General features: G+C 65.4%; 7 protein-coding genes across 11 annotated transcripts; 3 read left to right on the forward strand and 4 right to left on the reverse strand.

Moving 5' to 3' along the window:
• The first annotated feature begins 58 nt into the window (after positions 1-58).
• On the forward strand, positions 59-3,565 carry RPUSD3 (RNA pseudouridine synthase D3). 3 transcript variants are annotated; one of them, XM_032698909.1, is made up of 9 exons: positions 59-462; positions 2,114-2,181; positions 2,257-2,301; positions 2,386-2,482; positions 2,572-2,679; positions 2,748-2,832; positions 2,894-3,020; positions 3,095-3,234; positions 3,315-3,565. In XM_032698909.1, exons 1-9 carry the CDS (start codon positions 428-430, stop codon positions 3,531-3,533), a joined length of 924 nt encoding a protein of 307 aa, XP_032554800.1. In that variant the 5' UTR covers positions 59-427; the 3' UTR covers positions 3,534-3,565. The 3 variants fall into 3 exon arrangements, with proteins under 3 accessions (XP_032554800.1, XP_032554801.1, XP_032554802.1); XM_032698910.1 differs by lacking the exon at positions 59-462 and adding an exon at positions 1,395-1,460; XM_032698911.1 differs by lacking the exon at positions 59-462 and adding an exon at positions 1,444-1,474.
• On the reverse strand, positions 65-1,258 carry JAGN1 (jagunal homolog 1). The gene is made up of 3 exons (XM_032698913.1): positions 1,151-1,258; positions 864-961; positions 65-781 (listed from the first exon to the last, which is right to left on the reverse strand). Exons 2-3 carry the CDS (start codon positions 950-952, stop codon positions 319-321), a joined length of 552 nt encoding a protein of 183 aa, XP_032554804.1. The 5' UTR covers positions 953-961; positions 1,151-1,258; the 3' UTR covers positions 65-318.
• Positions 3,566-3,862: 297 nt separating the features above from the next.
• On the reverse strand, positions 3,863-8,562 carry LOC116792150 (tubulin monoglycylase TTLL3-like). 3 transcript variants are annotated; one of them, XM_032698867.1, is made up of 11 exons: positions 7,908-8,562; positions 7,462-7,782; positions 7,214-7,342; positions 7,021-7,135; positions 6,826-6,933; positions 6,419-6,587; positions 6,195-6,343; positions 5,867-6,113; positions 5,352-5,787; positions 5,029-5,261; positions 3,863-4,854 (listed from the first exon to the last, which is right to left on the reverse strand). In XM_032698867.1, the coding sequence occupies exons 1-11, from the start codon at positions 8,319-8,321 to the stop codon at positions 4,026-4,028; spliced, it is 3,150 nt and encodes a 1,049-aa protein (XP_032554758.1). In that variant the 5' UTR covers positions 8,322-8,562; the 3' UTR covers positions 3,863-4,025. The 3 variants fall into 3 exon arrangements, with proteins under 3 accessions (XP_032554758.1, XP_032554757.1, XP_032554756.1); XM_032698866.1 differs by having other exon boundaries at positions 3,863-5,261; positions 6,419-6,584; XM_032698865.1 differs by having other exon boundaries at positions 3,863-5,261.
• Positions 8,563-8,949: 387 nt separating this feature from the next.
• ARPC4 (actin related protein 2/3 complex subunit 4) lies at positions 8,950-11,092 on the reverse strand. The gene is made up of 6 exons (XM_032698914.1): positions 10,934-11,092; positions 10,638-10,756; positions 10,205-10,316; positions 10,038-10,133; positions 9,729-9,899; positions 8,950-9,177 (listed from the first exon to the last, which is right to left on the reverse strand). Exons 1-6 carry the CDS (start codon positions 10,934-10,936, stop codon positions 9,172-9,174), a joined length of 507 nt encoding a protein of 168 aa, XP_032554805.1. The 5' UTR covers positions 10,937-11,092; the 3' UTR covers positions 8,950-9,171.
• A 161-nt stretch (positions 11,093-11,253) lies between these two features.
• Positions 11,254-13,959, forward strand: TADA3 (transcriptional adaptor 3). Its single transcript, XM_032698900.1, has 8 exons — positions 11,254-11,813; positions 11,940-12,190; positions 12,346-12,451; positions 12,604-12,745; positions 12,907-13,010; positions 13,115-13,224; positions 13,357-13,542; positions 13,619-13,959. The coding sequence occupies exons 1-8, from the start codon at positions 11,607-11,609 to the stop codon at positions 13,809-13,811; spliced, it is 1,299 nt and encodes a 432-aa protein (XP_032554791.1). The 5' UTR covers positions 11,254-11,606; the 3' UTR covers positions 13,812-13,959.
• A 753-nt stretch (positions 13,960-14,712) lies between these two features.
• Positions 14,713-18,403, forward strand: CAMK1 (calcium/calmodulin dependent protein kinase I). The gene is made up of 12 exons (XM_032698904.1): positions 14,713-14,784; positions 15,227-15,340; positions 16,079-16,210; positions 16,437-16,511; positions 16,586-16,724; positions 16,824-16,950; positions 17,046-17,121; positions 17,212-17,324; positions 17,434-17,512; positions 17,608-17,695; positions 17,783-17,909; positions 17,987-18,403. Exons 2-12 carry the CDS (start codon positions 15,255-15,257, stop codon positions 18,040-18,042), a joined length of 1,098 nt encoding a protein of 365 aa, XP_032554795.1. The 5' UTR covers positions 14,713-14,784; positions 15,227-15,254; the 3' UTR covers positions 18,043-18,403.
• OGG1 (8-oxoguanine DNA glycosylase) lies at positions 18,350-20,198 on the reverse strand. Its single transcript, XM_032698908.1, has 7 exons — positions 20,001-20,198; positions 19,642-19,919; positions 19,386-19,565; positions 19,128-19,306; positions 18,914-19,055; positions 18,781-18,830; positions 18,350-18,694 (listed from the first exon to the last, which is right to left on the reverse strand). Exons 1-7 carry the CDS (start codon positions 20,108-20,110, stop codon positions 18,623-18,625), a joined length of 1,011 nt encoding a protein of 336 aa, XP_032554799.1. The 5' UTR covers positions 20,111-20,198; the 3' UTR covers positions 18,350-18,622.
• Positions 20,199-20,338: the final 140 nt, after the last annotated feature.

The raw sequence follows: 20,338 nt of genomic DNA on the forward strand, positions 1-20,338 counted from the left end.
GCACGTGCGGCCCCGCCGCCCCCCCCCCGCTGCCGGGCGGCGCTTCCTGCGGCGCAGACACGCGTGGGAGCGCGGACGGTGCTTTATTTCCATAGAGCAACACGCAGACGAAGGGGAACGTACCCCAGGGAACCCTCCACGGCCCCAGCCCTCGGGGATTCCCCCCTCCCCGATACGTGCGAGCCCGGGGCCGTGGCATGGCTCAGACACCCACAGCTTGGTCCCCGGGGGCCCCCCACCCACCGGAGCTGCGCCAGCACCGCCCCACAGGATTGAGCTGCAGAGCTTCAGCACCTCACGGAGCCCACCCATTCACACTCATTTCTTCTTCTTTTCCTGCGTGCTAGTGAACCAGGAGTCCAGTAGCTTCTTGCTATAATAGAGCTGCCAGCCATGGACCTGTGCGGCCACCACCACCACCAGGTACATGACGGAGACGGCCGAGAAGCCGAAGATGAAGCGGTAAGCTTTGCCATGGCGGTAGAGCTGCTGCGCCATGGGGAACATCTCCATGGCCCCGTAGATGAGGGGAGCCACGGAGAAGAGGCCGGTGCTGATCATGGAGAGCACCAGGTAGCTGATGTTGTTGCGGGGGAAGGAGAGCAGGCCCAGGAGGGAGGGCAGGATGCTGAGCAGGTAGGGGTACTCCCACTGGTAGGGCATGGCCACCTGGTCGTGGGGCAGCAGCTTGAGGTGCCCCACGCACATCTGGGCCAGCAGCAGCAGCCAGATGACCACGTGCGTGTAGATCAGCTTCTTGATCTCCGACTTGAGGGTCACGCTGGGGAGAGAGCGCGGGGTCGTCAGAGCCTGCTGGGGGTCGCGTGTCCCCCCCGGGAGCCCCCGGGGGAAGGGACACCTACCTCATCTGGTAGTGCGAGGCCACGCGCTCCCGGTGCTGGAAGTCGCTGCCGTCGGTGCCGGGGGCGCGGGGACCCCCGCGGGAGGCCATGGTGCTGTCCTGGGGAGGCACAGCGTCAGGCGGGGCCGCTCTCCCTGCCCGCCTCCCCAGCGCAGCTCCGGCCCCATTCCCCCCGGGGAACCCCCGCCCCGGGCCTCCTTCCCACAGTGACAGCCCCGGGGCCCCTTCCCCGTAACCGCCCGCCCGGAGCCCCCCCGGCGGGTGCCGCCTCTCCCCGCCGTGCCGCACCTGCGGGCGGGACGCTCTGCCCGCGCTTCCGCCGCTCTATGGCCGCGGCCGCGGGATCTCCGGATGCCGAAGCGCCCACTCGGCGCAGGCGCAGTGGGGCCGCCATGGCGGGCACCGGCAGGGTCGTCGCCGCCGCCGCGCGAGGGCTGGCGCGAGCGGGAACGGGGGCGCGCGCCGCGGGGTCAGCGGGCGAGGGGGGAACGTGGGGGACACGGGGAAGGTGTGACGTGGGGCGTGTGTGACACGGAGTGCATGGGACGCGGCGTGTCTGACATGGGGGGTGTGCACAGGGGATGCGTGTGCACATGGGGTGCGTGGGATGCGGTATGCGGGTGTACACAATGTACGTGTGGCATGGGGGCTGTGTGTACATACGCGGGGTGCTTGTGTGACATGGGTGTGTGACACGGGGTACGTGTGATATGGGGTTCATGTGATATGGGGTACATGTGGACATGGGGTGCGTGGGACATGGGGACAGTGTGACACGGGATCTGTGGGACATGGGGCGTGTGTGATGGGGTCTGTGTGACATGGGGTGTGACACAGGGGGGTGTATGACACGGTGTGTGTGTATGTGCATGGGGTATGTGACATGGAATGCACATGCACGTGGGGGAATATGTGCCACGAGGGGTGCGTGTATGTGAGGTGCATGTGAGAGGTGTGTGTGACATGGGTGCACACAGGCTGTGGGCACGTGGGGATGCACACACGTGAGTGCAGAGGGGTTATGGGGTGGGTGTAGGAGTGGGTACACGTGGAGTTGCAGATGTGTGAGCATGGGCTGGGGAAGTGTGAGGGTGCAGGGACAGGCAAGGGGGTACAGATGTGGGTGCAGGGGAACACCTGGCAAGGCAGGGTGGTCAGTGGAGGAGTGATTTATGGACACGTAGGGAAGGGTCAGGGTAGGCAGCTGGAGGAGTCCCACCCATGCGCCCCCCTTCACTCCATCCCCTGCAGGCAGAGGCGGCCACTGGGCCCCGAGAAGACACTGGGGCTGCTGGAGGCTTCTGTGGTGCACCAGGAAGGTACCGGGGGGAGAGGGAGATGGGGGCAAGGGAGACAGTGCGGGGGCACATCCTGACCAGGTTTCCCCTCGCCAGGAGCCCTGCTGGCACTGAACAAGCCCCCGGGCCTGCCTGTCCTGGGTGAGTATGGGGCAGGAAGGGAGGTCTGCCAGGGGTACCTACCTCGGGGGCTCAGCAGGTGCTGACCCCCCAACCTCTCCCCAGGACAACCTGGCGAGCTGAGCCTGGATGCACTGCTGCCAGTGCTGAGGCGACGGCTGGGCCTCCCTGCTGACCTCCATGTGGTGAAAGCTCCTGCCAGGTATGGTGGGAGGTTCCAGGTTGAAGGCCCTGAGGCAGAGCCAGGGGGGCCTTTCCCCCTCTGGGGCTCAGAGCTGCCATGTTCCATAGGGAGTGTTCTGGCCTTGTCCTCCTGTCCAGCTGCTACCACACCACTAAGAAGCTCCAGCAGTTCTTCACCAAAGCCCGCCAGAGAGGCCAGTACCCTGCCACATACTGGTAAGTCCCTGGGCCCCTGCTGTGCTGGCATGGGGATTTTGTCCCCTCCTCACCACCTCTCCCTGCAGTGCTGTCACTGTGGGAGTCCCGGCAGAGGCGAAGGGCGAGATCCGCACTGGGCTGCGCTGGCAGCAGCAGGGTGACACTGCCATGGTAAGAGGGTGCTGGGGGTGTGGGAGGTGCCCTGGGGAGTGCTGAGGGCTGTGCTCCACAGGTAGTGCCAGTGCCAGCCCCAGGACGCCACAGCCTGGCCAGGAAGGAGGTGAAGATTACCCTGACACGCTACCGGGTGCTTGGTGCCCGGGGGGGCTGTGCCCTCCTCCAGCTCCAGCCCAAGACAGGTGAGTGGCTGCACACCCCATGCTGCCATGCTGCCCCACCAACACAATCCCATCTTCTCCCTGTGCCTCCCCAGCCTTCCCAGAACAGCTTCAGGTGCACCTGACGCTGCTGCTATGCCCAGCACTGGGTGACCACGAGCACTCCTCCCGTGTGGGCAGTGTCCTGGGGGTGCCCTTCCTGCTGACCCCCGAGGTTGCCCCGACCCGCACACAGGTATGTGGCCAGGGTGGATGCTGGCTGGGGGATTCAGCACAGCCCCCAGGATCCCACTGAGCTACTCACCCACATTGCAGGTGCTGGACGAGGAGTTGCTGTCCCGGCTGGGACTTTCACCGCAGCAGCTCCGTCACCTCCCACTCCACATCCACCTGCAGGAGCTCGTGCTGCCCGAGGGCCCCCTCTGTGCACCCCCACCACCCCACTTCCTGCGGACCCTGCGCTGCCTGGGGCTGCCCGAGTGCCCTACTGCCACAGGGGGATCCCCACCCCACAGCGCTCTGCCAGCCCATTAAAATCCCCACCTGCAGCTGGGGTGGCTCAACACTCAGTTCTTTTCTTGTCACACACAGGATGTGTTTCCCCCCACTGTGCCCCTGGCATTGCCGGGGGCATCAGCCCTGCCACCCCTTTGTGCCCAGCCTGGTTCCCAGTGCCAGGGCGCAGCGGCATCACCGCCACGAGAGGTGGTATCTGGCATGTCTGCCCCTGCTGTGTCTGGCCAGGGTGACCGCAGGCAGGCAGGAGCAGAGGCAGCTTTTCCTGCCTGCTCTGTGCCCCAGCAGCCCCAGTTCCTGCCCGCAGCCCCACCCCGAGGGCAGCCCACAACTCGCACACGCAGAAGTCCAAACCAGGCTCCTTATTGCAGAAGTATTTTGAAGTGCATATGAGGGATGAAGTGGGGACCATGACACAGCAGTAGAGGTGCACTGCAGTGAGAGGGAGCCGAGTGCTGCCATGCCGGCCTAGCAAGGATGGGCGGGGCACTGTCCCCTCCTGGGAATGTCTCAGTATCCCAGGACACACTTCTGTGTCCCATTGGGAACTGCCATATGCTTCTGCTCTGGGCTGGGGGTCCCAATGATCTGTGCAGGCAGAGGTAGATGCGGTGGCCTGGCAGGAGGGAAGGAGGGGACACAGCCCAGGGCTAGCCAGGGGTTGCTGGGGGCTCCCCAGGGCAGCGGCATGGGCACCCTGTCCAGGGGACAGACATTGATCAGGGGCTGAGCAGCCTGGGGCTGCCTGTGTGGGTGACAGAGGCATGACAGCCCCTGGCTCCCAGCAGAGCAGCTCCAGGGCTGTGGCAGTGCTGAGGGGCCAGAGCTGGGGCCACACCATTGCCACGGAGGAGGCAGCTTCCCTGTTGCTGCTCTGGGCTTGGGCACCTGGGTGTCTCTGGCTCCTGGGGGCATAGGGAGCTTGGGGGCACTGAGCACAGTGGTGGGGGGTTGATGACGTGCTTGCTGTGGCATCCGGGTGTCTCTGGCCCTTGGGGACACAGGGAGCCTGGGGGCACTGGGCACAATGGTGGGGCATCGATGCTGTGCTCGCTTGGGTACATGAGTGTCTCTGGCCCCTGGGGATATGGGGAGCTTGGGGGCACTGGGCACAGTGGTGGGGAGTTGATGCTGTGCTCGCTTGGGTACATGAGTGTCTCTGGCCCTGGGGGACACGGGGAGCCTGGGGGCACTGGGCACAGTGGTGGGGCATCGATGCTGTGCTCGCTTGGGTACATGAGTGTCTCTGGCCCTTGGGGACACAGGGAGCCTGGGGGCACTGGGCACAATGGTGGGGCATCGATGCTGTGCTCGCTTGGGTACATGAGTGTCTCTGGCCCTTGGGGACACAGGGAGCCTGGGGGCACTGGGCACAGTGGTGGGGCATTGATGCTGTGCTTGCTTGGGTACAGGAGTGTCTTTGGCCCCTGGGGACATGGGGAGCTTGGGGGCACTGGCCATAGTGGTGGGAGGCTGGTGCTGTGCTCGCTTGGGTACAGGAGTGTCTCTGGCCCCTGGGGACACGGGGAGCCTGGGGGCACTGGGCACAGTGGTGGGGGGTTGATGCTGTGCTTGCTGGGGCACCTGGGTGTCTCTGGCCCTTGGGGGCACAGGGTGCTGGGTGGCACTGGGCACAGTGGCAGGGGGCTTGACCTGGGCTTGGTGCTGTGCTGACCAGCACTTCTTCAGGGAACAGCCTTTGACTATCAGCTTCACACGCCCGGAAAGTGGCCTGGGCATAGCTGCCTGTGGGGAGACAGCAGGGAGTGGGGACACAGCAGGGAGTGGGGACTTGGGGTGCCCAGAGTGTGCCTGCCCCCCAGCTCCCCAGCCTACCTCCTTGTAGATGAGCTCAAAGGCTCCAATGGAGCAGGTGGGGTTGTCCTTGCGGTCAAGCACGAGGCGCAGCGTGTCCCGCTGGACGTTGGCACAGAGTCGTCTGGTCACGGCTGAGGAGGGGCTCATGGTGGGGCAGGAGTTGATCTCCAGCAGCCAGGGCTGGCAGTCCTCCCCCACGAGAAAGTCAGCCCCATAGAGCTCAAAGCTGTTCTTGCGGAAGCCCACCTGGTCCTGGGCACTACGCAGGGCGCTCAGTATTGCCGCCTTCATGCCAGGCACTATCACTTGGTGCCAGGCATCTGCCTGCCCCAGCCACGCCAGGTATGCCTGGAACTGCTTGCTGGACCAGACCCTGTCAGAGGGCACGCGGGGGTCCTGGTCTGGTGATGTCTTGTACCACTTCTGGACGGAGACATTGCAGAGGTGCCTGGCACTGGGGTGGAGAGAGGGGGGCTGGGGTCAGTCTGGGGGGCTGGGTCAGGCTGGGGGGCTGGGGTGTGGGGGGCACTCACCGCTCCAGGCAGTGCAGGGAGAAGGGCCGGGAGCAGAAGCGCAGGTAGCAGTCTCCATAGAACCAGACAGTCAGCGGCTTCCAGTCAGTCACCACAAACCACTGACGGATGTCAAATTTGGTGCCGAAGATGGTCAGCAGCCGCTCCAGGTACTTCTGCACCACCCACTTGCCCTCCTGCACCGAGGGGGCTGTGCAGCCCCGCGCCAGCCGCAGCACCTCCTCCAGCCGCGTCGCACAGACGATGCCTGGGGAACAGGGGCACAGTGATGGTGGGACCCTTCCTCGGTGGGGAGCCTGTGTGTGTCCCCCACTTCCCCCAGCCTTACCCCTGCCTTGGGATTCAGCACCAGGCTTGAGGATCCAGACGTTGAGCTTGCCCTCCATGCTGAACTGCGGCAGCTGCTCCGCCAGGCGCCGCAGCAGATCCTGGCACCGCTCCCGCTGTGCCCCACTCAGCACCAGCCCAGCCCCCTCACTGTGGGGAGACATGGGGAGCTCAGCACCAGCCCCACCACAGTGTCCCCTGCCCCCTGTCCCACTCGGCACTCACTGTGCCACACAGTAGTAATCCTGCAGGAAGCGGTCCCAGTCAATGCATGTCCTGCAGGGGAACGGGGTGCCCCTGTCGATGTCTTGGTGCCCCAGAACACCCAGGTGTTGCTCACAGACCTCCAGGGCCTCCTCCACCAGCTGGGGGTACAGGGGAGATCCTGGCCCTGCTTTGGATGGCATGGGGTGAGAGATATGGTTAATGTGCCAGCCTTGGAGCCAAAGCAGCACAGAGCCTCCCTCTGGGACCTGTGGCTTTGGTAGCATGGGGATGGGGTGGGGGGCAGAGCACCCATAAAGTGGGTTTATGGGAGGGAGTGGGGGATCCCAGGCCATAGCCATGAGCAGAGACTCAGCCTCCAAGCTCAGCCCCCGGACATGTCCCTGCCATCAGCTCCATGCACTCACCTGGCCCCTTGTCAGAGCTTGGGGGCTGCTCAGTCCCCATCAGCCTGTCCCCAGCCTCTTCCAGGGCCAGTTTGAGCAGACTGCGAGCTGCTGTCAGGCGGAAATCGTCTGCAAGAGGGAGCCATTGTCCCCAATCAGTCCTGTACGGGATGTGGGAAGAGTGGGAGCACAGGAGGGCAGCACCCCTCTGCTCACCGATGAAGGCTTCCCGCTCGTCTGTAGTCCCCAGCCGATAGCACCGTGGGAAGAAGGTGTTGGGGTCTGCTTGCTCGATCCAGGGCAAGTTTTGCAGGCTGAGGCACAGCCCCTCCTGTTTAGAGAAGGTTATCAGTCCCTAGTGAACCTACCACTCGTGTCCCCCCCCTCTCCAAGGGCTCCGGGTTCCCACCTTGGTGGTGAAGGCACCCACTCGGGCATAGTGGTTCACCACGTGGTCCTGCTCCAGCAGCTGAGGGTCAACAGCACTGAGGTAGTTGGCCCAGATGAAATTTGGCACTCGGTCCCGCACCAGGTAAGACTGTGAGGGAAGGGACCAGGGTGGGACACGGAGCCTCCATCCCAGGGTGTGCCCCATGCCTGGGGGGTCCCAGGGAAGGGTGCTGGGGGCTGTGGCAGAGCTCAGCCCTCTCAGCTAACCATGAGGTCATGGATGCCACTGGGGTCCTCATCGCACTGCTCTTCCTCCTCCTCCTCCTCCTCAGTGGGTGGCCATGGGGAGTGCAGCAGCTCTGTGATCTCCAGGGTAGGCTGTGCCCCACCACGTGGGTTCAGCACTGCCTCCCCCTGCTCCTCGCCATCCTCCCTTGCCTCTGTCTCCAGCTGCTGTTTCTGTTGGTTGCCACGATGCTGCTCCAGCTGTCTGCCCACCCTGGGGGGCTTCCTCTCCACCCAGCCCCGGGCCCGCAGCAGCCTGCGGATGGTGGGGTAGGGGCCCTGCACCATGAAGATCTTCTTCTCCTGCACAGAGACCAGAGGGCTCAGCCTGCCCCAGTCCTTGCCCCTCCAGCTCAGCTCTCCTGAGCCAGACATAAAATAAAGGCAAGCACATGGCATTTGGGGAGGTGTGAAATCAGGCCCCTCACCTTAATGGCTGTCTCCACATGCAGCTTGGCCTTCTTGAGGAGCTCAAGGTCAAGCCAGCACTGGTGGCCATCTTGGTGGCTGGTGGTGGTGGCTGATGCCAGCCGTGTGAGCACAGCCCCATCTGAGCTCACTGGCCCCGTGTCCCCAGCACGGGGTGGGGCAGAGTGAGGGAGAGGGCGCTGCCCTGCCTGCCTCTGCCTGGCTGAGCCTGGGGCCCCTGACATGGCATTGTCTGACCTGCCAGGCTTTGCACCAGTGCCCCGGGTGCACTGCACAGCCCCAGGACGTCCTACTGTGCCCTTGTCCCCAGCCTGCTGGGCCCGGGGACTGCTGGGGTGTCCCCTGCTCCAGCGCTGCCCCTGGCTGGGGGGCTGTGTGCCTGCAGTGCTGCTCTCTGTGCTACATTGTTCCATGGTAGCCTGAGGGCGAGGGGAGCTGTGGGTGGCTCTGCCTCCTCTGTGCCAAGCAGGTCATCCTAGTCCCCTGTCCTGCTGGAGACTGGAGCAGGTGCCCAGTGCAGGATTGGCCCCTCAGCCCCACCACCACTGTGATATCGAAATGCAGGCTGTGGCCCCCAAACCCCAGTGTCACTGCGATGTCAGACTGCAGGATGTGGCCCCCAGTTCTAGTGTGATGTCAAAGTGCAGGATATGGCTCCCCTCCACCACCAGCAGTGCTGTAACGTCACAGCCCCAGCCCCCACAGTGGCTCTACTGCCCTCAAGGGGGGATAAACAGCCCCCTGTGCCCACAGCCTCCTGCCCCCCCCTCAGACTGCACACCCCCCACAAACCCTTTTGTGCCTCACACCCAGAGGACCCCCTCAAGCCCCTTGGTGCCCCCAGGCCCCCTTCAAGTCCTTTCATAGCCCCCCAGTGGCCCTCCCCGACACCATCAGCACCAACCCCGCGTTTGCTGTTGCCATGGCGCTGCACTCCTCCAGTTTCACGCCCTTCCCATTCCATGATCTGACCCCACCTCCCCCCGGCCTCGGTCGCCCCAACCCCCGGTGCGGCGGGAGGGAGGAGTCGGAGGCGGTGGATACAGCAAACGAGACCGTTTAAAAAAACAAGACGAGACAGGGGCAGCGCCGGGGCCGCGCTGCCGCAAGCGGGGGCTGCTCCCACCCGGCCGCCCCGCCCAAAGACGGGCAGGTGGGGCTCGGCCCGGCCCGGCCCTGCCGTTCTCAGGGAGCGGGAGCAGGCACAGGCACGGTGCCCGGCGGGCACAAGCACAGGGGAGCCACGGGGTCCTGCACCACAGCCTAAAACTGGAAAGGAGAGAAGACACGCAGCTGTCAGTCCCTGCCTGGGGCACTCACCACCCTCCTGGCACCCACGTGGTGCTCACAGAGATCCATGCTCAGCTTCTCCCGCTGCCTCCCCCAGGCACTGCACATCCATCACAGCATCCACTGAAAGGACCTGAGACCCCAAGGCTGCTGTTGCCCCTGAGCATGCTCTGGGGGGGTCTCAAAACTGGCACTTTGTGAGCACCAAGCCTGACAAAGTCCAAGAAGTGTCTGGACAACACTCTCAGACACATGGTGGGATTGCTGCGGTGTCCTGTGCAGAGTAAGGGTGGGACTGGCTGATCCTTGTGGGTCCCTTCCAACTGAGAAATTCTGTCATTCCCTGAAAGGGGGTACGAGTACCCTTGGCACCCTCCCCTCCCTGTTCCAAGATGGTCCTTGGGTAGAATGTCACTGCTGTCCCCACTGAGGTGACAGGGGGGCTCTGGGTACAAGGGCCACACTGGCTTTGAGTGCCACACCCCACTCCCAAAATCAGGGACCCGCCCCCTCCCATTCAAGAGCCTCACATTCTTGAGGAACTCCTCTGCCACAATGCGGGCCCTGGCATTGACAGAGAGCTTCATCTCGCTGATTTCCTTGTCGATCTCCTCCATGAAGTGGATGACAAAATCCACCAACTTGTGCTTGTACATCTGCTCCGTGTGGAAGTTTGTGATCAAGAAGCTGATGTCGTAGCCCTGGGAAAGACAGAAGTGCCCTGGGGATCAGCACCCAAGTCACTGACATGCAACTTCACATCCCAGTTCTGCCCTGGGCACCCTCCCAGTATTAGGAGCAGAGCTGGGGGCTGCTCTGTCCCTTCTCTGCCCCCTCACCTCCACAGGCTTCCTGCGCAGGATGAAGAAGTTTTCAGCCCTCATCATCATGAAGCGCATGAATTTGTGGCACAAGATCTTCTCGATCTCATCAGCCTGGGGAGAGAAAAGGGAAGTGAGGCTTCCCCCAAGGCAGGAGCTGCCAGCCCCTGCCCACGCCCCCTCACCTGCTTCACAGCGATGCTGACACGCACGGAGTTGATGGAGCCCTCGATGAGTACCTTCTCCTTCTCGTTCCTGCTGATGATCACCGGCTGCAACAGCAGCTCTTTGCTGCTCCTGCAGAGGAAGGGCAGGGGTGACTCAGAAGATAGCGTTCACTGCGAGGTACAGGGAAGCAGAGCCGCGAGGATCACAGCGATGGGGGGTTTTGCTGCAGGATGCCTCCCGCCCCCCCGGGACGTCCCTCCCCAGGGCAGACCCTCCCTCGACCCCAAGCTGGATCCCCTCCTCCTTCCCGAAGCTCCCCGGCTCCCTGCCGGCACCAGCGCTGTGCCCGAGGGCCAGGGGGTGCCCGGAGCACGGCGGGGACCGGCCCGCGTCCCCCGGGGCGGGCAGCGGGGGCTCCGCAGGGCTCCCCCGGTACCCCCCTCCCCCTACCTGACTTCGACCTCAGGCTTGTTGTGCCGCTCCACCACCTGCGAGGAGAAGTTCTCCAGGCACAGCGCGGCTTGCAGCGTGGCGCGCACCGCGTTCAGGTACGGGCGCAGAGTGGCAGTCTGCGGGAACACGGTGGTGCCGTCAGACCGCGCACCGGGGACCGGCTGCTCCCGGGTCCCGCCCCCTGCGCCAGCCCCCGACCCGCAGCCCCCGGGCCCCGATCACGCCCCGCTAGTGACGATGCCAGTCCCGGTGCCGGTGCCGTTCCCCCGCCCATCCCGGTCCCCCCACCCTACCATGGCGGTGGCGGCGGCGCTCCGGTCCCGGCAGGCGGAAGTAGCCGATCACCTCTTCCGGGATGCGCGGCACCTCCCACTGCGGCGGGCGGGAGGGGGTGCGGACTGAGAGCTCCCGCCCTGCGGCCCGGCCCCCCCGCGGCGCGGAGCGGGGTGGCGGCGGCGACAGCCGGCGCGGCTCCCCCCCGCACAACGCCACACTTGGTACGCGCCTGTCAGCTCTTCCATATTAGGGCAGGGAGATGGAGGGCACGCTGGGCCAATGAGCGTCGGTGCGGGGCGCGGCGCGGCCAATGGGCGGCGAGGGGCGGGGCGGCTGCAGGGCCGGAAGGGGCGCGCGGCCCAGGCCCGGGGCCCCCCCCGCCGCGTCCCCGCCGCGCCCCGTGAGCCCACCCCGGGATCCCGCCCCGTGAGCCCACCCCGGGATCCCGCCCCGTGAGCCCACCCTGGGATCTCACCCCGGGATCCCGCCCCGTGAGCCCTCCCTGAGTCCCCGCAGCGCCCCAGTGATTCCTCCAGGTTCCCCCCGGTGATCCTGCGCCCGGGTCCCTCACAGCCCCGATGCTCCCCGGACCCCCGTAGCCCCCAGCTCCGCTCCCCTCTCCCCCGGGTTCCCCTGTCCCCAGCGCCGCTCGGTGCTCCCGGAGCCCCCCGGTGCCCGGTGTCCGCCGCCATGAGCGAACTGAAGGACTGCCCGCTGCAGTTCCACGACTTCAAGTCGGTGGACCACGTGAAGGTGTGCCCCCGGTACACGGCCGTGCAGGCCCGCTCGGAGGATGACGGCATCGGCATCGAGGAGCTGGACACACTGCAGCTGGAGCTGGAGACGCTGCTCTCCTCCGCCAGCCGCCGCCTCCGCGTCCTGGAGGCTGAGACACAGGTGCTGGGACTGTGTAGGGTCAGGGACAGGCTCCCTGTCCCGCTCCTTCCCGTCCAGGGGCTGCCCCCGGCCTGGCCCTGCCCAGCCCCGGGCATGGGACCTGATGGGGCATCAACTCTCTTCCAGATCCTGACAGACTGGCAGGATAAGAAAGGCGACCGGCGGTTCCTGAAGCTGAGCAAGGACCACGATGTGGGCACATCTGTCAAACATGGGAAGCCCAAGAAGCAGAAGCTGGAGGGCAAAGGGGGCCATGGGACTGGCCCTGGCCCCGGCCGACCCAAGTCCAAGAACCTGCAGCCCAAGATCCAGGAGTATGAGTTCCAGGATGATCCCATTGAAGTGCCCCGCATTCCCAAAAATGATGCTCCAAACAGGTGTGTGGGTGTTGGGGGGCATTGGGATTATCTGCCTGCTTCTTTGGAGCATCCAGCACAAGGGCCAAGGGATAAGATACCCCGGGGAAGGGAGATGTGTGTCAGCTCCCACGTGCTCCCCAAAGCTCTCCCTAACAGTCCATCCATCCCTGCAGGTTCTGGGCATCAGTGGAGCCATACTGTGCGGATCTCACTAATGAGGAGGTCAGAGTCCTGGAGGAGCTGCTCAAGCCACCGGAGGATGAGGCTGAGCATTACAAGGTGAAAAGCTCCCGAGCCCATCCTGTGTCCTCTCTTCCCATCCTCTCCAGTACCCCACAGCAAATGTTCCCACTCGGGATGCTGCCATAGTTCTGGGGAGGAGGGAGGCAAGGCGGAGGCTCCAAGAGCTGTGCTGAGCCCTGCTCTCGCAGATCCCGCCACTGGGGAAGCATTATTCCCAGCGCTGGGCACAGGAGGACCTGCTGGAGGAGCAGAAGGATGGAGCCCGGGCAGCAGCTGCTGCCGACAAGAAGAAAGGTGTCCTGGGGCCACTGACTGAACTGGACACCAAAGGTGCCCCCATCCCACCCCTGCCTTTCCCTAGAGAGGCTGGGAGCACTCGTGCCCAGTGGAGCCAAGCCCCAGCCCCAGGGGCTGAGGCTGCCCTGCCCCACTGCTCACCTCTGTTGGGTTACCTTTGGGGTTGTTTATTTCCCTCTCCTGCTTCCTCCCAGACGTCGATGCCCTCCTGAAGAAGTCGGAGGCCCAGCACGAGCAGCCAGAGGATGGGTGTCCCTTCGGTCCCCTGACACAGCGTCTCCTGCAGGCCCTTGTGGAGGTGAGGGGGCTCTGTGGGGCCATACCCTGGCCTGCCCCCATGGGGGGCAGCACCACCACAACCCAGCACTAACTCTTACCTTTCCCTCATGCTCCCTTTGCTAGGAAAACATCATCTCCCCCGTGGAGGACTCCCCCATCCCTGAGATCGCCGGCAAGGACTCAGGAGCTGACGGTGCCGGCACATCTCCCCGCAGCCAGAACAAGCCCTTCAGGTGAGTGGCTGAGGCAGGCCCGGAGCTGGGCACAGCCCATGGGTGCACTGAGCACAGTGCTGGCTCCCTGCCCAGTGAGTCGTGGGGAGCAAAGGGCGTGTGGTGGGCAGCAGCCACTCTCTGCCCCGGCAGCGTCCCCCACACCAAGTCCCTGGAGGGTCGGATCAAGGAGGAGCTGGTGGCCCAGGGCCTGCTGGAGTCAGAGGACCGCCCGGCCGAGGACTCGGAGGATGAGGTGCTGGCAGAGCTGCGCAAGAGGCAGGCGGAGCTCAAGGCCCTCAGCGCTCACAACCGCACCAAGAAGCACGAGCTGCTGCGGTGAGAGCGAGCGGGCAGGGATGGGGGCGAGTGGGGGGCTGCCCGGTGGGGACTGACACCCCCGTGTGCCCCCTAGGCTGGCCAAGGAGGAGCTGCACCGGCAGGAGCTGCGGCAGCGTGTCCGCATGGCCGACAACGAGGTGATGGACGCCTTCCGCAAGATCATGGCCGCCCGGCAGAAGAAGCGCACGCCCACCAAGAAGGAGAAGGACCAGGCCTGGAAGACCCTGAAGGAGCGGGAGAGCATCCTCAAGCTGCTGGATGGGTAGAGGGGGCTGAGGACCCCTCTCTCTGTGTGGACTTTACCTGCAGGGTGCTGCCCTGCCTGTAATCTGCCTGTACCCTGCCAGTGCAGGATGGAGCAGGCACAGCCTCCTGCATGCCCTGGGCCTGCTCAGCCTCCCTGCCAGAGTGACAGAGCCTGCCTGCTGTCCCGTCCCTGCGTGGGGCTTTCACTGATTCAGGCTTAGGACCCCATGGAGTTGTGGAGATCTCTCCTGTGGACAGCCTCCTCCAGCTGGTGGCTTCTGCTCCCATGTCACCCCGTGCTCCCCCTGTTACTCAGGTGACATCAGCCAGGTCACTGCAGGGGCCAGATGTCGTGGCTCCCGTGGTGTGGTTCCCACAGTCCTTGTCCTTCTGTGACCAGGGGTGGGGAGATCCCAACCCCCACAGGGGAGCTGGGGGATGTGGGGAGGGGAAGGGGCTGGAGGGGCGGGGGACCCGGTGGGTGGGTGGCCAAGCTCTCCATGTACCGGTGGCTTCTATTGCCACAACCGCGGGCAATAAAAGCAGCTGTGTGCAGGTGATGGTGTGGTGACATCGGGGACACCGTGGGGACCGGCCCTGCTCTGGGGCGGGTGTGGGCGGGGGAGGGCCCTGCTGGTGCTGGGCTCAGCTGGGGCGGGGGGGCCGAGGCGTGGCGGGGCTGGGTCTGTCCTGCAGCCCCACGCGTGTCTGCCCAAGGCATCCATTCGCTCGCATCCCCACAACAGACGCGGGGCGGATGTCGGGGGTGTCGCCGCCCCGCGCGCGCCCCCTCCCCGCGCCCCCCCCGCCTGTCCACGCGCGCCCGCGGTCACGCGTGTCCCCCCCGGCCCCCCCCGGCGGCCGAGCCGCCCCCTCCCATTGGCGGCGGCCGGGCGCGCGCCCGCCCCCCGCCGTGACGTCAGCGCTGTCCGGCGGCGCCGCGCCGGGAGGAGTCGCCGCTGCTCCGCCGCGGGCCCGGGGCCGGGGCCGTCGGTAAGGGCGGGGCGGGGCGGGGGCGGCGTGCCCGCGCGCGGACACCGTGCCCACGCGCGGCTCCGAGTGGCGGCGGCGGAGCTGCGCGTCACCACCCGCGCTGCGCAGCTCCGGCTCCCACGCGTGTCCCGCCCGGCGCGGCTGTGCCAGCTGGCAGGCGTGGGGAATGGCGGTGGGGACCCCCCCGCGCACTCACGCGTGTGTCTGAGACCTTCCCTCTGCCCGCCCGCCCCGCGCCCGCCGCATGGGCGGGCAACTGGAGGGTGCCTGCCTGTGTCCCCAGTGGGACATCCCGCGCCAAAACTCCCGCACGGGCACAGCTTGTTCCCATGACCCCACGATGACAACCACGCCCCTTAGCACCCCATCACCCCCCTGAGTCCCCACACCATCCCGGCATGCTGACACCCTGTCCCTACCCCGTCTCTCACTCGTGTCACAGGTGGGAGTGGGTGGCCCCACGGGGCACCATGCCGCTGGGGCAGGATGGGCCCAGCTGGAAGAAGAGGACCGAGGATATTCGGCGGATCTACGACTTCCGAGATGTCCTGGGCACGTGAGTCGCAGTCTGGGGGACACACTGGTGACAACACTCACCGTGATGGGTCTGGCCCCTCCAGCTTTGCCAGACCTACCAAGTGGAACCGGCTCAAATCCTGGCCTGAGGTGGGGCTGGCACATGAGAGGAGACACTGTGTGGCACAAGTGCAGGTGCCATCTCCCACTGGCGTTGGCTGGTTCCTCCTGCTGTGCCACGGCGTGACTGTGCCATGCCCAAGGATGGTCCCCCAGCTGGCAGAGGGGTTTCCACTGGTGCCCACAGCACTGTAAGGCTCTTAGGCTGGATTAGCATGTTAATTATGTCAAGGCTTAGGGCCCTTCGCAGCGTGAACATGCTGCCTGTCACTTCCCCACTTGGGCACTGCCAGCAGCTTCGCCCGGCTACTAACGGGTACCTCAGCCCTTGGGTGACCCTGAGTGCTGCGGGATGGCATGGCACGGGGCTGCCAAAATCCACATGGGGCTCAGCCCCAGCATGGCTCAGCCCCAGCAGCATCACAGCCTTATCCTGTCTAATAGGATGGTGCAGCCATACCGGGAGGGACAAGTGGTGCCAGGCGCTCTATTGCTGGCGCTCTATTGCTGTCCAGCCATCCCAGCGGACGGCTCCCACTTGCTTTTCTCCTATAAATAGCTGGACTTTCTGCCTGTCGCCATGACAATCGTGGCATGGTGGCACTGACGGCTCTGGCTGGCAGCCCCCCCCGCCCTGCTTATCCCTTAACCCCCCCAGGGGGGCCTTCTCCGAGGTGGTCCTAGCAGAGGAGAAGGCGACACGGAAGCTGGTGGCCATCAAGTGCATCGCCAAGAAGGCGCTGGAGGGGAAGGAGACCAGCATCGAGAACGAGATCGCCGTCCTCCACAAGTAGGGGCTGTCCCAGCACCAGGGTGGGAGTCCCACCCCATGGCACCCCCACGACCCAGCACAGCTCCCCACTGCCAGCACCCATTCCCACATGTTATTGCCAGTGCCCAAAATAGCCGGCAGCGCGTGATGCCCTGCGGCGCGGAGCCTGGCTGCTCTCTGTCCTGTGGGGGCTGGGGTGGGGGCAGGTGGGAGCCCCCTCATGCCCCTGCACCTCCCCCTGCAGGATCAAGCACCCCAATATTGTGGCCTTGGATGACATCTATGAGAGTGGCACTCACCTCTACCTCATCATGCAGCTGTGAGTGTTGTTGGGGGGCTCCAGAGAGGTCTTGGAGTAGGGACTGTGCTGATGGGTGCTGCCCATCCCTGTAGGGTCTCAGGGGGGGAACTCTTCGACCGCATCGTGGAGAAGGGCTTCTACACCGAGCGGGATGCCAGCGCCCTGATCCGGCAGATCCTCGATGCTGTCAAGTACCTGCATGACATGGGCATCGTCCACCGCGACCTGAAGGTGAGCAGTTGGGGGTGAGGGGGACACATGCAGCACCCTCATGGTGGTGGCAGGAGGAGAGCCCAGTGTTGCCCTTCCCTGAACCCCCTCTCCTTGCAGCCCGAGAACCTGCTCTATTACAGCATGGATGAGGACTCCAAGATCATGATCAGCGACTTCGGGCTGTCAAAGATCGAGGGCTGTGGCAGTGTCATGTCCACGGCCTGTGGCACCCCTGGCTATGTGGGTGAGTGCCTGCTGGGGGCTGCCACCACCCTGGGTGTGGGGTTGGGGTATCCCCACAGGTTGGGGTCCCCCCTCACCCCTGCCATTCCCCCCCAGCCCCTGAGGTGCTGGCACAGAAGCCTTACAGCAAGGCAGTGGATTGCTGGTCCATCGGGGTTATCGCCTACATTCTGTATGTTTCCCCCCTCCCACCCCTTCCTATCCTGGGGGCCTGGCCCCCCAGGGCTGCCCAGGGCCAGCATCCCTCTCCCCCCACCCCCAGGCTCTGCGGTTACCCCCCTTTCTATGATGAGAACGATGCCAAGCTCTTTGAGCAGATCCTGCGGGCCGAGTACGAGTTTGACTCACCTTACTGGGATGACATCTCGGACTCGGGTGAGCTGAGACCACCAGGGTGGTGAGGGCTGGGAGCCTGGCACAGTGTCACAGAACCCAAGGGAATGGTGGGCATAGACACTCACAGCTGCTCAATGCCCTGTCACAGCCAAGGACTTCATCCAACACCTGATGGAGAAGGACCCCAGCAAGCGCTTCACCTGTGAGCAAGCACTGCAGCATCCCTGGTAAGGGGTGACCTGCCACAATCTGCCCCTTCTCTGGCTCACCCCACAGCAGTCATGGGGTGGGGGGGCCCTAGCTGACCCCCATCTCGCTTCAGGATCGCTGGGGACACAGCCCTGGACAAGAACATCCACCAGTCAGTGAGCGAGCAGATCAAGAAGAACTTCGCAAAGAGCAAGTGGAAGGTGAGTGGGGGTTGCTGCGGGGTGCTGGGGGACACAGAGGTCTCCCAGGCACCCCATGTCAGGTGACAGACACTGTGGGGTTGACAGCAAGCTTTCAACGCCACGGCAGTGGTGAGACACATGAGAAAGCTGCAGTTGGGAACCAGCCAGGACATCCCTGGACAGACAACTCCCACCAGCCCCGGCGAGCGGCTGGTAGGGGGGACCAGCAATGGTGAGCCCTGACCCCCTAATCCCCATCCTGCACCCCCCAGGGCTGCTGCCAGGATCTCACCCTGCTCCTCCCCGCAGGGTCAGACTGTGGGCGCCCACCCACAAGCAGAGGTCAGCGCCTCCCTCCAGACTGAGCATGGCCCCACATAGCCACATCCAGGGGGGCCCAGCCCTCCCATGGGCACCATGTGGGGTGGGGGGCCCTACAGTGCAGGAGCAGGGGGGACAGTGTGAGGGCACCCTGCTGTGCTTGCTCTGGGTTTGTGGGGCTGCCCTCATTGCAGGCTCACAGCAGAGATCTGCATCGGGGCAGGGGCACCCCACAGAGCACCCCCAGCTTGGGGCTGTGTCGCAGGCCCCTTCCCACATCCATTCCCTCCCTCCGTCCACGCCTGGCCTGGCACTATCCCACACCCCCACCCCCAGCATGTTCAAGGAGAATTTTCCAAATGTATGTTTCTATTTTATTGCTTGTAATAAAGGCAAGAGGCCAAAGGTGCTTGGCTCGGCTCTGCCCTGGGGGAGCTGGACACAGCCCTGATTCCCCCCGGCCTCACTGCCCAAAGCAGCGGCTCCCTCCACACACAGTGGCCAGGGGACAGGCACAGCCCACGCCCCTCTGTCCCAGGCTGGCAGCACGCACAGTGTCCCACTCAAGCCACTCTTCCTCCTCGGGTGTCCCTAGGGGGGCCCATCCACATGGTGGTCCTCGCTTCAGCTCTCCCAGGCCTGATCCCGGCTGCTGGTCAGCTCCTGGCCCTTGCGGAGGTCAGCACAGAACAGTACCTGGAGTGGAGAGAGATGATGGGGTGCGTATGGCCAGGATACGGGCAAGGGCTGAGCCCCAAGCTGCCTGGGACAGGGGTACTCACCGCTTGTGCCCAGCCGGCGCGGGGGCCCCACAGCCCCCGAAAGAAATCGCCTGTGGAGAGAGGGTGAGTGCCAGCATGGGGGACACAGGCACCATCCCTGAGGTCCCATGTCAGGGCCCAGCCCTGCCCTCACCGATCTCTTGGTAGGCCCGGGGGGTCAGGCTCTTGCTGCCCACTGCCATGCCATAGCGCTGCCGTGCAACGTGCCAGACATGGGTGTCCACTGGCACCGCCTCGGCCTTGTCCAGGGACATCAGGCAGACGCAGTCAGCCACCTGCCACCAGCAGCTCTGTCAGCCCCTGATGCTGGACCCCATTCCCCATCCCACCCCCGCCCTGGCACCCACCTTGGCACCTACACCGGGCAGGGTGCACAGCACCTTCCTGGCCTCGGCGTAGGGCGCGGTGCGGAGCTGGCACAGCCCCTCGGCACCAAGCCCCTGGGCGATGGCCTGCGCACTCCCACTGACAAACTTGGCCCGGTACCCAAAGCCCAGTGCCCGCAGCCGGGCCTCAGCATCAGTGCCTGCGTGGACACAGCACAGGGATGTGGGTGGGCGCAGGTGAGGCCATTGTGGGGTGGAAGTGGTGGGGCGACAGCAGACCTGTGAGTGCCGAGAGGGATGGGAAGGCGTGGAATGGCCGGGCGTCGATGCAGCAGAGGTGGCGGCCAAAGGCCTGGCAGAGGCGCTCGATCATGGCAGTGATGCGGGAAATGTGGTTGTTGGAGGTGCAAATGAAGGAGAAGAGGCACTCGACGGGGTCCTGCCGCAGTACCCGCACCCCTGCAGGCAGGACACAGTGAGGGGATGCCGGGGAGGTGCTGTGGCCATCTCTTGTGGCCCCATGGAGCCGCCTCACCTGGGAAGTCCTCGGCCACCTTGCGGAAGAGGGGGTCGGCCGCCTCCCACTCACGATACAGGGCCGACAGACCCACGTCCAGCTGGAAGTAGTCGCGCAGGATCCGGTCTGTCTCCGCACCGTCCAGCTTGGCTGCTTTGGCGGGGCACCGACCCCGTTCCTTGTGCTCATCCTCCTCGCCGTACACCGTGTACCAGAGCCGGTCCCGGTCCTGCCGCAGTGTCCAGACGCGGCCTTCCAACACGCCTGTCCAGGCCCCCGGGCTGCTCTCCCACCACCTGCCGCACACGGGCACGTCGGGGCGGGCCCGGGCGCGCAGGGCCGGGCCGGGGGGCGCCGGGACCCCCGTGCTGGCTCACCGGAAGCTCTGTCCCGAGGACAGCACCAGGTCCAGGCGCAGCTCGGTCAGCGGGCACGGCAGGCAGCGCCACAGCGACGGGCAGGCGGACGGGGCGTCCCGCAGCTTCATGGGGGCCGGGGGGCGGCTGCGCGCCCCTGCCCGCGGGGGCGGCGGGGTCAGGCACCGCGCGGCGCTGAGCCCCCGGCCGCCCCAGCCTGGCCCGGCCCCGCACCTCCCCACCGCCGCCCGGCCCGCGCCCCCGGCCCCGCAGCTGCCCCGCCGCTTCCCAGCACAGACAAACCCCGCGCGGGCGGAGCTCCCGCCGCTCCCCGCCCCGGTTTCCGCCCGCCGACGGAA

Source organism: Chiroxiphia lanceolata, chromosome 11 (assembly GCF_009829145.1).
Source record: "Chiroxiphia lanceolata isolate bChiLan1 chromosome 11, bChiLan1.pri, whole genome shotgun sequence".
Taxonomy (NCBI): Eukaryota; Metazoa; Chordata; class Aves; order Passeriformes; family Pipridae; genus Chiroxiphia; species Chiroxiphia lanceolata.

What these genes read in the sequence shown, in the direction of transcription:
- TADA3 (XM_032698900.1), top strand. Translation starts at nt 11,607, where the DNA reads ATGAGCGAACTGAAGGACTGCCCGCTGCAGTTCCACGACTTCAAGTCG. An exon ending in TCCTGGAGGCTGAGACACAG is followed by an intron (nt 11,814 to 11,939) that starts GTGCTGGGACTG and finishes ACTCTCTTCCAG; the next exon opens with ATCCTGACAGACTGGCAGGA. An exon ending in AAGAAGCACGAGCTGCTGCG is followed by an intron (nt 13,543 to 13,618) that starts GTGAGAGCGAGC and finishes TGTGCCCCCTAG; the next exon opens with GCTGGCCAAGGAGGAGCTGC.
- RPUSD3 (XM_032698909.1), top strand. Translation starts at nt 428, where the DNA reads ATGACGGAGACGGCCGAGAAGCCGAAGATGAAGCG. An exon ending in TTCTGTGGTGCACCAGGAAG is followed by an intron (nt 2,182 to 2,256) that starts GTACCGGGGGGA and finishes TCCCCTCGCCAG; the next exon opens with GAGCCCTGCTGGCACTGAAC. An exon ending in CCCGGGCCTGCCTGTCCTGG is followed by an intron (nt 2,302 to 2,385) that starts GTGAGTATGGGG and finishes ACCTCTCCCCAG; the next exon opens with GACAACCTGGCGAGCTGAGC.
- JAGN1 (XM_032698913.1), bottom strand. Translation starts at nt 952, where the DNA reads ATGGCCTCCCGCGGGGGTCCCCGCGCCCCCGGCACCGACGGCAGCGAC. An exon ending in GCCTCGCACTACCAGATGAG is followed by an intron (nt 782 to 863) that starts GTAGGTGTCCCT and finishes CTCTCTCCCCAG; the next exon opens with CGTGACCCTCAAGTCGGAGA.
- OGG1 (XM_032698908.1), bottom strand. Translation starts at nt 20,110, where the DNA reads ATGAAGCTGCGGGACGCCCCGTCCGCCTGCCCGTCGCTGTGGCGCTGC. An exon ending in TGCCCGGTGTAGGTGCCAAG is followed by an intron (nt 19,056 to 19,127) that starts GTGGGTGCCAGG and finishes TGCTGGTGGCAG; the next exon opens with GTGGCTGACTGCGTCTGCCT. An exon ending in CCGGGCCTACCAAGAGATCG is followed by an intron (nt 18,831 to 18,913) that starts GTGAGGGCAGGG and finishes CTCTCTCCACAG; the next exon opens with GCGATTTCTTTCGGGGGCTG.
- ARPC4 (XM_032698914.1), bottom strand. An exon ending in AAGCCTGAGGTCGAAGTCAG is followed by an intron (nt 10,317 to 10,637) that starts GTAGGGGGAGGG and finishes CTTCCTCTGCAG; the next exon opens with GAGCAGCAAAGAGCTGCTGT. An exon ending in TGCGCAGGAAGCCTGTGGAG is followed by an intron (nt 9,900 to 10,037) that starts GTGAGGGGGCAG and finishes TGTCTTTCCCAG; the next exon opens with GGCTACGACATCAGCTTCTT.
- CAMK1 (XM_032698904.1), top strand. Translation starts at nt 15,255, where the DNA reads ATGCCGCTGGGGCAGGATGGGCCCAGCTGGAAGAAGAGGACCGAGGAT. An exon ending in TCGTCCACCGCGACCTGAAG is followed by an intron (nt 16,725 to 16,823) that starts GTGAGCAGTTGG and finishes CTCTCCTTGCAG; the next exon opens with CCCGAGAACCTGCTCTATTA. An exon ending in GGATGACATCTCGGACTCGG is followed by an intron (nt 17,325 to 17,433) that starts GTGAGCTGAGAC and finishes GCCCTGTCACAG; the next exon opens with CCAAGGACTTCATCCAACAC.
- LOC116792150 (XM_032698865.1), bottom strand. Translation starts at nt 8,321, where the DNA reads ATGGAACAATGTAGCACAGAGAGCAGCACTGCAGGCACACAGCCCCCC. An exon ending in GTGGCATCCATGACCTCATG is followed by an intron (nt 7,343 to 7,461) that starts GTTAGCTGAGAG and finishes CTTCCCTCACAG; the next exon opens with TCTTACCTGGTGCGGGACCG. An exon ending in AAGCTCTGACAAGGGGCCAG is followed by an intron (nt 6,588 to 6,825) that starts GTGAGTGCATGG and finishes TGCCATCCAAAG; the next exon opens with CAGGGCCAGGATCTCCCCTG.